Source organism: Pyrus communis, chromosome 17 (genome assembly GCF_041283825.1).
Source record: "Pyrus communis isolate YQ-2024b chromosome 17, ASM4128382v1, whole genome shotgun sequence".
NCBI classification, from domain to species: Eukaryota; Viridiplantae; Streptophyta; class Magnoliopsida; order Rosales; family Rosaceae; genus Pyrus; species Pyrus communis.
Genome location: NC_142581.1, coordinates 18,864,568 through 18,877,963, shown reverse-complemented (window position 1 = coordinate 18,877,963; position 13,396 = coordinate 18,864,568). Strand labels below are relative to the sequence as shown.

The window sequence follows — 13,396 nt, the reverse complement described above, 5'->3', positions numbered from 1 at the left end:
GACCAGGATTCTCGACCAGCAAGAAATAAAGCCTCAAAGGGAGGAAGATTCAGAATCCCAGTGGGAGTAGGTTTGTTCGAACCAGAATCGAAATGGGACAAGGACTCCCAATCCAAATCAGAGGAGGTTTCAAGGAATGGGGTACTATAAATACACGAGATCATGCAACATTCAGAGGACCTGCAACTCAGCATACAATTGCCCTGCGCAAAACCTCTCAATCACCTTGAGATTTTTCCTTTTCTTTTTCCTGCCGACACACCTTCAGTTTGGATAAACAGCACTGTGGAAGCAACCGGCGAGCACCTTCAGTTTGGATAAACAGCACTGCTGCCGCAGAATCAGCCGACCAAGAAGCATCTTCAGTTTGGATAAACAGCACTGCGTCGAGGCCGACCGATTATCTATCCAAGTCTCGGTCGAGGAAGGTTTTCGAACCTTTGTTGGCAGAGGTCACCTTACTAAGCTTTCTCGGCATAGTTAGGTGTTACGAATTACATTACTCGGCGTACTGGTTGCCGAGTGGTTTTATGATTGGATACTCACAGGTGAGTTTCAGGGTTCGGCATTCCGACGGCCGAACTACGTTTACCATCAAGACATATATCACGTTCGAGTACCTGTGCCCATACACCTTGGTCTCGATTCGACGTGCTTATACTCTCACGAATATAATCACAGTGACCGAATCGGGCTCGGACGATTTGTGAACTCCGCAGAAGTAGCAGCCTTGTCTTCAGGCTGTAGAACCCAGAGACCGAGAGTGTTCCTTCCTCGGTCGCAATCGCAAGTTAAAAGAAGTCAGCAACGCGCTCAAAGCTACATCAACAGATTTTACTCCTCGGCCAGGCTCGGCCGACGAGTTGGCACGCCCCGCATTCGACCGAAGGACGTAGTTAGCTTATTAGTTACTCGGCCTGCGCGCCACGTAGGTTTTGTAATTTTTAGGATCAACAATTTTTAACAAGAAAATTCTACATGTCTACAATCCAAGCATAAGCTTATGAGCAAAAAAGTGTTTCGTACAAAAGTATTTCACAAAGGAACTATAACCCTCATTATTAAGCCTATGCGCTGTCTATGACCGTAAAGAAATTGTAACAGAAGTGCAAATATCTTTTTGTCCGATAATATAATCTGCTCAAAATATTTATGTGCATGATTGTTTGTGTAGGTGTAAGAAAAATAGGATATTGAATTAAAAAGAAGACAATACTCAACAAACTTTTGTATAGTTGATTCGATTGGAACATTTTTTTTTTCTCTGCTTGTTTTTCTATGCCGACATCCAAAGTCGACCAAAGCCATTGCCCATGGGGACACCACCAACGTCACACATCAAAATGATTTGCTTTGCTAACCTATTTGGAGACTTTTATTTATTTATTTAAAACCGAACGAATCGAACGGCGCGGCACATGAGCTACGAACAAACTCACAGCCATCTCTAATCAAATATTATATATACTAGTATATGCCCACACATAAAATATGTATGAAATATTTTATTTTAGTTTTTAAAATTGAAGGAGAGAGAAAGAGATGGATATGGAGACCCTAAATGGAGTCCTAGTCCCTGCAACTGTTTAGTCTCTAAACAAATGGACAATAGGCTTCCAATGGATCGAAATAGAAGTTCTCAAAGTATTTCAATACACAGAAACTCTCCAATACCTAAAAAAAAATCAACAGATGTAAGGATTTTATAAAGAAACTGAGAAAGTGAGCCCATTGTTAATTTTAAGTGAGAAGCAATCACACGCATGAATGATTTTTACACGGCAGCTATTTTTTTATGTTTTTACTGATTTTTAACAATAATGTTATTCTTACCATATTTTTATACCATAATTGTATACCACCTTAGGTGGCATCTGATGTGAACAGTCACATTATCTAAATTAATTAGTATTTAATTTCAAAATATTGATCAATAATTAATAAAAAGATTGTTAATTAAATGATGATTGTGGTACACGAGAAGTCTTCTTCTGCCACCTAAGATTATTTAAGCGTTTTAATTAATAAAAAGATTGAAATTAAATGATGTAATTTGTCCAACTCATTTGTCACTTAAGATGGTAAATAAATACCATATAAATTTGTAGTAAGAATAACATTGTTGGATTTTTAAACCAATCAAGTGAATGATTCCGCAGCTTTTTTCGTCTTCTTCTCTGGCCACATTCAGCGCCGTATTCATTTGGGCTGCTTCCAAATTGTTTTTCTCTTTTCGATGGTTGCCAAATTAAGTTAAGATTTTTTCATTAGGCATTGAATTAATATATTTCTTTTGATTAATATAAGCTGATGTATTTATTTGAACTATTTAATTGTTGCATTTTTTTTTTCTAATGAATTTGTTTAATAATGGAGCGATTTTAGTTACGTTTTGGTGAAGAAAAAAAGTGTGTCAGAATTTCCAGTTCCAGGTTCCGCTATTTCGACCCTACCAACTCTTACCCTGTGACTCCCGATCACTCTCCATATTTCCCCGCCTCCATTCCCAACGGCAGTTCCAGTGGAAGCATGGCAATTTCCGACAACTCCGAGCCCAAAACCGCCACCGGCCCCTCTGGCTACGTCCTCCAAGATGTTCCTCACTTAGTTGATTACATCCCCGATCTCCAAGTAACTCTCTCTCTCTCTCTCTCTCTCCCCCCCCGCTACTTATACTTACTTTTCTCTTTCTTAATGCTCTGCTTGGATGATCAGAAAAACTACTCAGTTTTAGTATTTATATGCTACTTGTATATATACTTTGATTGTTTTTTTTATTTTTTTATTTTTTTGAGAAAATAACAATCGAATAATTGTAGATGCTAAAAAAAACATGCGATCTTCTTCTTCTTCTCGTTTTTCTTCCTGTGGTTGGTGTTTTGTATGTTTGGTGTCGCGGTGGTGGTTGGTTTTTTTTTTTTTTTTTTTTAATCGTATTAAGTGGTAACTAAAACGCGGCGTTTTGGGATCACTGAATGTCTGAATCCGGTACAAAGAGCTTTGATTTCTTTTCTTTTTTTTGTTCTTTCTGGAACTTGTTTAAGTTGCGTTTTAAGTTTTAACTAATCTGATTTTCCATGTAATTTTTTATTGAGATTTAATTGTTGCTTCAGTAAACAGAAATGGGGTGCTCGATTGTTTTGTTTTTAGTTGTTCTAGGGTGATATCGTTGTTTTTATACAACTATATATTTACGCTAACAGAGTGAAGAATAAATTGATTGCAAACTCTGAGATTCGAACGCTAAGAGGATATTGTTAAACTACTATTACTAACATTATTTTAGGTTTGATTTACTGAAAAATAGTGATGACAATTAGAGCGTGTTTGGAGTGCTTGTGGAAGAGTGAAAAGCCTTGGGCTCGTTTGGAAATTATTTCAAAATGATTGAAAGTACTTTCGATGAAAATATTTTTGAAACCAATCTTTAATTATCTGTGAATAACAAACTCTATAAATTTTGTGTTTCTAAAAATTGTGCTTAACATTAGCTACTAAAATTTGTAGGACCCGAATATTCAGTAGTATTTTGCTACGAGTGCTTTGACGTGTAGCAACTTGACATGAATTTTGATATGATAATCCTATCTTGATTGTTTTGCTGCAAGGGGAAACGAAATCTAACGCGTGGTTTCATATGTTTCATGGCAATTTGCAGACGTATCCCAATCCATTACAAGACAATCCCTCCTATTCGGGTGTCAAGTAAGTTTGACACTTTCAGCTACTTAGCTTCACATTTACGGCAAATGCATTTGGTACGACTCATTTCGTTGTGATTTTGATAATTCGCAAAATTGATCTTCCTATTGACCAGGCAGTATTTTGTCAATGCGGATGATACCGTAGCCCAAAAGGTGAGTAATATTCAGTGCTTGGTCTATTAACAATGTATTCGTTCTTCCAGTATATATTTTACGCAAATGACGTTTTTCTTTGTATAGATTGTTGTCCACAAGGATAGTCCAAGGGGGACGCACTTTCGACGCTCTGGACCACGTCAGAAGGTTTTTCATTCGGAATTTTTTCCCCCTATTTATTGTCCTTATATTATATGTTCTCCAGACAAATGACATGTAATTGGATATTTCTCAGGTGTATTTTGAGTCAAGTGAAGTGCATGCATGTGTCGTGACATGTGGTGGTCTATGTCCAGGACTGAATACAGCTATTAGAGAAATAGTATGCGGGCTGTACCACATGTATGGTGTCAAAAGAATTCTCGGAATAGAGGTAAGGCATATTTGACATGTATTCAAGACAATTTCAACCTCCGTTTTCGTTTTATCATACGGTTGAACAAGGTCATGAACTAAGTAAATTTCCTCCATGCAGGGTGGATACAGAGGGTTTTATGCCAAAAATACAATCCCCTTAACGCCAGAGGTTGTGAATGACATCCATAAACGTGGTGGCACCATTCTTGGGACATCACGAGGCGGGCATGATACCTCAAAGATTGTGGACAGCATCCAGGACAGAGGAATTAATCAGGTCGATATTACTTATCTTACTCTAGATTTTCAGATTTCATTTTATGTTGGCTTTGCATTCTCCAAAAAACTTTTGTGCATAGACTTACCTCTGTTTATGCACGTCAGGTTTATATACTTGGGGGAAACGGAACTCAGAGAGGAGCTTCGGTGATTTTTGAGGTAATTCAGTTTGATGTGGAACCCGGGAACAAGGAGTTTGGAAGATTCTACAACATTGAGGGTGTTGGGCAACAATATGGGATGAAATTATAAGTAAGTTGAGCGCAATATGAGTTATTTACCTGCCATTGTTCTATGCAGGAAATCAGGAGGCGTGGCCTCAAAGTAGCGGTGGCAGGAATTCCAAAAACCATCGATAATGACATTCCGGTACTCCCTTATCCCATGCATGACTTGTCTGATGTATTTGATCTAAATACAGCATTCACTCTTGGAAACAGTCTTAATTTTGGATTCCATGCTTTTATTTAGGTTATAGACAAATCTTTTGGTTTTGACACTGCTGTTGAGGAGGCTCAGGGAGCCATTAGTGCAGCCCATGTTGAAGCAGGAAGCATTGAGAATGGTATTGGAGTCGTCAAGTTAATGGGCCGCTTTAGTGGTAAAGTGTATTTCTCTATAATCTTAAAATTATTTGATTTTTGAGTAAAACACACAAGATAATGTGAAAATAGGCTTCCAGTGTGGTGATATTATGTCACTGTCAACTCTCTTATTTCTCCAATTGATTTGATTCTCCCTGAACCTGTACAACTTGTAACCACGTGTACTAACTGTGCCCTCTGCATATCGACTAGATGTGTATATGGGTTTCAATTTCCTTTGCCAGTGACTATGTGCATCCATTGACGAGACTCTGTGTGGTAGAACAGTCACTGTTACGTAACTCTTATTCTGAATCTCTCTTGTCACACAGGATTCATAGCAATGTATGCTACTCTTGCTAGCCGAGACGTAGACTGTTGTCTGATTCCAGAATCGCCTTTCTATCTGGAAGGACCAGGTGGACTATATGAATATATTGAAAGAAGACTGATGGAGAATGGTCACATGGTTATAGTAATAGCCGAAGGTGCAGGACAAGAGCTTCTTCCTGAAAGCATGAACCAGCAGGATGCTTCCGGAAATAAGCTTCTGCAAGATGTTGGTCTGTGGTTATCGCAAAATATTAGGGTAAGATGCCAGCATTATTTCTATGCCTGATGTCAGAAATGTTGTTCCTCCTCCGTCGTTTGTGTGGTTGTCTGTTTTTTACACTTTTTCTGTTGTAAGCATGTCCGTAGCCTTTTTCCCTTTGGATATTACTGCCCGCCCATTAGAAAACACTTTTAATCTTAAGCAAATAAATTGTCAGTTTCCAATCAGTCCCTTTGTCTTTGTCAGCCGAAATGTAGTCCTAGTATAACCAGAAGGTGGTGCTCTGAGGATTTGCTTGCATCCTTTGTCAAATTTGAAAATTACAAGGTCTTATACATCATATGAAAAGCAATTGGCCTACTTGTTTGATGATGTCGACATCATATGCTATTGTTTATCGTAACAATTTTGAGTGACTTGACTCTGGGTATGCCACTTCTTACCATATATATTGGTTTTGATTATGTTCTTGTAGGATCACTTCTCGAAACAGGGAAAGATGACTATAAATCTCAAATATATAGGTTCGTCTTACCGAAGGTCTTTCGTGGGATTGTGGAGTATTGGTTTTTATTGTCTTATTCTACAGATATTCATCGTACAGCTGGGTGGAACAACTTATATTACCTAACAATAGCTGTGCATTTATGGCAGATCCCACTTACATGATCCGTGCAATTCCGGGCAATGCATCTGATAATGTATATAGCACCCTCCTTGCTCAAAGTGCCGTTCATGGTGCGATGGCTGGATACACGGGATTCACTGTCGGCCCTGTTAACGGAAGGCATGCTTACATTCCGTTCCATGTAAGTTACGCTTGGTTTTAGTAAACGAAGGGAAGCATATGATTCAGAAGTGGGGAAACTCGGCTGTTACATTCCCCAATAAAATTTAATATGCCAATACGACAGGAAATATGAAGCAAGTGATACAAGAACATAGGCTAAAAATAGAATTTACATTTATTTGATGTGCATGAGAACTTCTCTTTTCGCGTACTACCATCAATTGTCATTGTTTGTGATTGAGTCGTATGCCCCAAGTTGATTGTTCTTTCATACACAGCGGGTGACCCAGGCGCAGAACAAGGTTGTGATAACTGACAGAATGTGGGCACGGTTATTGTCATCGACCAATCAGCCGAGCTTCTTGGACCTCAAAGAGGTCGAAGCAAAGAAGAAAGAGGAAACAAAAGCCCAACTGATTGTTGGGGAAAACCATTCTGAAGCGACTTCAGCGTCTAGACCAAAGGAATAGGAAAAGGGTTCAACGAGCAGCTTGTTTCTGAACTCAAACGTGGTTGTGCACACGGCGTTCTTCTTCATTTTCGCTCCCTATCTGTCTTAATGTGTGAAATAATTCTTTAGAAGACAACCCTATGTCCAGCGGTGTTTCGGGTTTTACCATCGATATCTTTATAAGGAGTCATTGTATATATATGAAACAAATGAGTAGTTGTGAGTTGTGGGTAGATACGATTCCTCTCCACGCTTTTTCCCAACTAAGCTTTACATTTTCTATTTTCAGAATGATTTATCCATTATGTTTTTACTTTAAATTTTATCCATTATGTCGCCTATAAATTTGTTGCACTTACACGTTGCGAGCCACTTAAAAGTCGTGCAATTCTGATCTATCTGTAACACTTAGAACACGAGTTTTTCAGTTCAGTTTTGCATACCCGCAATGTGCTGGGTTGCATATATTTGTGCTCAATCGTAGGTTACACCAGGGTTTATCAAGAACCCTATTTACACAGACATTTTGAATTTCAAATATTACAACAACAATTAGACTTTAAACATTCAAATGAGACCTAGACCTAACGGACTTATATCCTCCGATAAGGATTGCAATCTAGAATGACTAACAGATGATTTTGAAGAATTCGAACACGAGCTGGATTGTGGATAAGCCTGAGTCGGTCTAACGTCCCCCGGCAAGCTGACAGGTACTACAACAACTGGAAGCTTGGATACCAAGAGCTTGAAACGTGATGAAGACAAACCCTTGGTAAACAAATCCGCAATCCGATCTTGAGAACAAAAGAAATTGACCTGAAGCTCTCGTTGAATCACCTATTCACGAACATAGTGATAATCAACCTCCAAGTGTTTCATTTGGGAATGGAAAACTGGATTAGAGGGTAAGGCAATCGAGGAAACATTATCACACCATATTTGTGGGCTCAGAAGATGCAAGAGAAGATCTTTGAACACCTACCTTAACCAAGACAATTCTGCTGCTGTGTAGGCTAGTTGCCTATACTCGGCTTCTGTACTTGACCTAGAGGCAGTCTTCTATTTCTTCAAGCTCCAGGAGATTAAGGTGCAGTTTGGGATTGAGGTGATTAAAAAAAAGCTGGGATGAAAAAAAGCTGGTAGGGGTTTTGGTGTTTGGTAAACATCCCAAAACAGCTTTATTTCAAAGTTTCACATGAAAAAAGAAGCCAAAAAGTAGAAGCTGCATTTTGCAGCTTCAAGAAGCCGCTTATTATCCAAAACAAGGAGCTATAGTACCAAGTTAATGAATTTTTTCACTTTGACAATACTGCCTCCTCCTTTCTCCTGATTCCTACACTCTGCACTCTCTCTTTCTCTCTCGCAAAACACTCCGCACGCCCTTCTCCCCTCCTGCCGCTGCACCTCTTCCTCCTCCTCCTTTTCCTTTCTCTCCGTCAGTGTCAGCGCCACACTGCCGTTGCCTTCCAGGTACCAGGTACTCGACTTGCTTTGCTATAATTAATTAATTTAATTTTTAGGTTAGGGTTTGGCTACTCTCTAATGATGAACCCATTTTTTTGGGGTTTTCTAAAACAGGGTTTTGTGTGGCAACCAACGAATGAGCTCGATCTCATTGATTAGGTAAATATAACTTTCCCTCTCCCTCTCCATCTCTCTCTCTCTCTCTCTCTCCCTCTCTCTCTCTCTCTCTCTTCCATCGTTATGTTCTAATTTTCAGTTTTGGGGTTTGAATTAAGATTATTATCATGAGATCCATGAAGCAATTTCAGTTCTTAGGGTTTGATTGGCAACGATGGTGTTGCTCTGTTTGTTATCATGAGATCCTTCAATCGCTTTTCAATTTTCATTGGTATATGTCAAAAGTTGTGCTCGTGAGGTGTTTGATGAAATGCCTAACTTGTTGGTTTTTTCTATGGATCTGAAATGCGCATATGATTGATTTTTCTTTGGTTTTTTGAAAGCAAATTCGTTCAATTTGGTTGATTTGGATGCGTGCAGACCTAAGGCTGAAGAATCCCGGGAAGGGTGCAGGAAAGAATGAAGGAAAGAATGCGACGAAGAATGCAGGAAGAAGTGGAGGAAAGAATGCAGGAAAAAAAGCGGGAATGTCAAAAACAAAAGAAGTGAAGAAGAAGAGGAAATTGGAAGATGAGGATGGCAGTGGTGATGAATGAGTACAACCAAGATGAGGATGGCAGTGGTGATGAATGAGTAAGTAGGCAAAGAATACACATATTCTGCTAGTTTTCATGTTATTCGTTTTCTTCTTTGTTTGATTCTCCATCAAAATCTATAACTGCCCATGTTATTTTCGAACAATCAGCAATTTGGTTATCCTTCAGAATCTTCATATTTTTACTCTTTGAATGCGAATTAAGATGAAAATTGCTTCTGTGAAAACTACTTGGCAAAGAAAAAGCCAGCACCGTCTTCACAGCCTCCAGTTCTTGCATTGTATAAGTAACTTTGTGGTAGTATTTTAGAAAACTTTGATGTACGAACCAAAGATGAACTGGTGTGAGATTTTGCATTGTCCATTTAGAAAGATGAACGAACAAATGAGTAAAGAATGCGAGGGATTGTATCCGACGTTAGTGATTATCGACAATTTTTTATATCCATTGCATGAGTGATGATACAAACGGTTTCACTTAAGTTAACAAATCCGTTTACACCGAAAATGTGTTCATTTAACAAATAAGGGTAAGGTACATAGGTGTTCATTGGCAATTTTAGTTCTTAGGGTTTGATTGGCAATGATAATAGTGATGATGTTGATGAAGAATACCAAAATTATCAAGTTGAAGGATCACATGAGATAGAGGCATTAAGAAATAGAATAGTGGCAAGTTTGACGAATGCTTCTAATTAGACTACCTTCAAGTACATTAACAATATTGTACTAATGAATCCTAGCTATTCAGTCTAAAATATTTCAATTGAAGTAGTTTGTCATACTAATTAATATTTAAGATAAAGTTTATAAATATTTTTCTTTTAAAATACAGTATATTTAGTAATTCACCTTTATTTGTTAAGAAAATTAAATTAATAGCACATCTAGTATTATACCCTTTTTGGTTATTTCACACAGTCACAGCTGTTTTACATAAAAGTTTACCAAACATTATCCTACTGTTTTTTTTTTTTTTTTTTTTCCAAAAGCATTTTTACAAAAAAGTTTACCAAACACTCTGCTGCTTTATTTCACAGCCGCTTATTCTCGCAACACAGCAGAAGCATTTTTTTTTCAAAGCACAGCAATACCAAACCAGCCCTAAGTTTTATCCTAAATAAACACAGAAACCTCCAGTGCAATGATGGGTATCCGGATTTCCAGTATAATTTGCGTCGAAGAATGCATTTAACTGCGTTCCTCCAGGTTTGTATTCAAGACCATGATTGTAAGTTGCTTTCAAGTAATGCAAGATGCGTTTCACTGCCATCCAATGAGTATCCTTAGGTGAAAGCATAAATTGGCTCACCTGATTCACAGTATAGGAGAGATCAAATTTGGTAATCGTTAAATATTGTAGGGCTCAAACGAAACTTCTGTACTGTTCTGGATTTTTGTATGGATCACCAACATAAGCACTCAACTCGTGACCTGCAGGGATTGGAGTAGAAATTGGTTTGGCATCTGTAAACTTTGTGCGTGCTAACATGCCTAGGGCATATTTGGTCTGCGTCAGGTGCATGTGATCACACATATGTGGCTTCAACTCTCAAGAAATAACTCAAACGTGATGGCGTGTGAGTCATATAAATCAATCAGCATTAGAATGTAATTTGGTTTCCTAGATTAAAGGGATTCCTTCCTAGTTTAGGATAAACTCTTTTATTATTATTCCTTGTACCTCAAGGTGTGGATGTATATATATTGCCTCCATATTGGAGAGATGAGAATAAGAATCAATCAAAGTTAACTTGGCATCAGAGCCCTGTTATCTTTCTCCAATCCTAAACCTATTATATGTGTGTGTTCTTGTGTCCTGAGACAAGGGACTCACTTGCAAAACATCCCAAATCAGAAACACAAAAAAGACACTTTGCTACTGTGATGGCTATAGAAGGAGCAATTATTCTCATGGGGGCTTCGGCTCCTAGTACAAATGAATCTCCAAGTCTAAGTGTCGTACCATTCAAATTCAAACTCAACGATTTGAACTATAAAATTTGGTTGAAGATGATGGAAGTTCATGCGGAAGGATTAAATAAGATGGGTTATCCCAATAGGAAGACTCCGACAGTGGTTGAAACAGAACCTAGGTTTATGAAGTGGCATACTGAGGATGCAATTGTTCGAGGATGGTTACTAAAAACTATGGAACCACATCTGTTAGGGCTATTCATTGAGTTACCAACAACACATGATATTTGGGAGAGCGTCAGTCAGATGTTCTATGATGGGAAGATGAGTCCCAATATTATGAGCTATTATGCTAGGCAACAAGAACAAAGCAAAATGGACGTCCAGTGAACATCTATTTTGCAAAACTAATAAGTGTGTGGCAAGAAATGGACAAATGACATCCCAACAAGATGGTGTGTGCAGACGACTTGAAAAGTAGGAAGGAAGATCTTCAAAAAAAAAAACAGGGTGTACAACTTTCTGGCGAGACTCGATGACTCATTTGATACGGTACAGAGCATGCTTCTTCGATTAAAACCTGTCCCTGGAATAGAAGAGTGCTTCAACACCATTCGATGAAAAGCACAACGAAAAACCATTATACTAGGTAATAAGGATGCTGACAATGGTCCATATGTGGCCATGGTTAGTAAACCATTCCCAGGTCCATCACACTCGTTGCAGGATTTGGAAAGTGTTGAACAAGACAAGCTTCGATGCTCTCATTGCAATGGCACTCGTTATACAAAAGATACTTGTTTCAAAATTCATAGATACCCTGAATGGTTCTTGGAACGGAGAAAACAAATCAAAGGGAAATTAAGCAAACGCCCAGCCCAAACAAGGAAGGTCGACCCTGATCCTGACTTAGCTGCAATGGCAGCCCACTATGGTGGGCCAGGAATAGTCAAATCAAACTAGGATGAGCGTGAAAATCAAGATGCAACAATGGGCCACATCACTGTGGGCCAAAACCGGCCCAAGGAATTAGCGCGGTTTTTGGATCAAGATAGTATTGGGCAGCAACTATCCTTTTTAAATATGATCTCCTCAAATGACTCCAACGACCCAGGTAATATGAGCACGGCCTGAATTGCTTCCATTGATCACGATACACGTTGGATCATTGATTCAAGAGCCACCAATCATATGACTTACGATTGAACCATTTTCAACTTTATGGTACCACCACCACGGAATAGCATTATCACAACAAATGGGGGTATTGCGCTGGTTACAGGGGCGGGTTCTATTGCACTCATCTCTAATCTCTCTTTACAAAATTGTTTGCTTGCAACCTCACTCTCCAGTAATTTATTATCACGCCAAGTCACTGTGCAATTAAAATGTGTTGTGCTAATGTTTCCCACTTTCTGTCTACTTTAGGATATTTGAACTCGGTTGATCATTGGACGTGGTACTAAGAGTAGGGGTTGTACTATGTGAATGATGTTGCATCAAGACGTGTTCATCAAGTTCAAAGTTATAGCAAAGGAAGGTGTAAGAGTGAAATCGAGACAACTAAAACAATATAAGTCTCAACCTAAGAACCAAAAGATCAAGCAACTAAATTACAGTATTGATTTGCATATGAAGAACAAAGGATAAACCACATATGACAGAGAACTAGCCTGCAAACATATTTTTTGAGGTAGAAGCCATGACTCTCCTTGCACACAACCTTATCTTCTCTGCAAACCTCAATGCTTTCCTAAGAATAGGTTATTGGTTCGAAAGTAAAAGCGTTGTTTGTGAGAACAGTGGCTTATGTTTATATACTAATCCACATATTGCCCTATTACAATCCAATAAGGAATACTATTCCCCGTACTCGAATGAGTTCTATACTTGTGCAAATACAAGAGTTCTCAATATCCCAATCACAATAGGATTTACTCTAGCCAACATGACTAAGACTTCTTTATGATAATGTTAATTATCCTAAGACATGCTAGAATCATACTCATACTATAACATTCTCCCACTTGAGTATGATTCATCACAACAGATAATCATCTCAAACTATCATGAAGGTGATGACACAAGTCTTTTATCAATTACACCAATGCATAGATACAACTAGCTTACACAAACCAAAACAATGAATTTGTAATTTCCTTTGTAACACAAAATACAAAATCACCTTACAAATCATAATGTCCAGTTTATGCCTATAGCAATGCATCTCAATACAAGACTAAACCAAAATGTATAATCCCACTCACATAGCCCAACATCAATATAAAAAATATCTCTGAGTCTTAACAGTAAACTGTTAACTCAAAATCATTCACTACAAGATGAACAACATAGTTATGACACATTCAACAACTTTATCAGTACTAGAAATGATTCACAAGCTCTTATTGAATTGAAAAATTATT

General features: G+C 38.2%; 1 protein-coding gene and 1 long non-coding RNA gene across 2 annotated transcripts; both read left to right on the top strand.

Moving 5' to 3' along the window:
• Nucleotides 1–2,115: 2,115 nt before the first annotated feature.
• On the top strand, nucleotides 2,116–7,194 carry LOC137707521 (ATP-dependent 6-phosphofructokinase 6). Its single transcript, XM_088689124.1, has 14 exons — nucleotides 2,116–2,252; nucleotides 2,386–2,631; nucleotides 3,659–3,705; nucleotides 3,818–3,857; nucleotides 3,945–4,007; nucleotides 4,096–4,233; nucleotides 4,336–4,494; nucleotides 4,602–4,655; nucleotides 4,797–4,865; nucleotides 4,968–5,097; nucleotides 5,413–5,669; nucleotides 6,109–6,157; nucleotides 6,288–6,442; nucleotides 6,702–7,194. Exons 2-14 carry the CDS (start codon nucleotides 2,530–2,532, stop codon nucleotides 6,891–6,893), a joined length of 1,455 nt encoding a protein of 484 aa, XP_088545250.1. The 5' UTR covers nucleotides 2,116–2,252; nucleotides 2,386–2,529; the 3' UTR covers nucleotides 6,894–7,194.
• Nucleotides 7,195–8,156: 962 nt separating this feature from the next.
• LOC148689566 (uncharacterized) lies at nucleotides 8,157–9,479 on the top strand. Its single transcript, XR_015958764.1, has 2 exons — nucleotides 8,157–8,500; nucleotides 8,879–9,479. It is a non-coding gene; the product is annotated as an uncharacterized LOC148689566 (long non-coding RNA).
• Nucleotides 9,480–13,396: the final 3,917 nt, after the last annotated feature.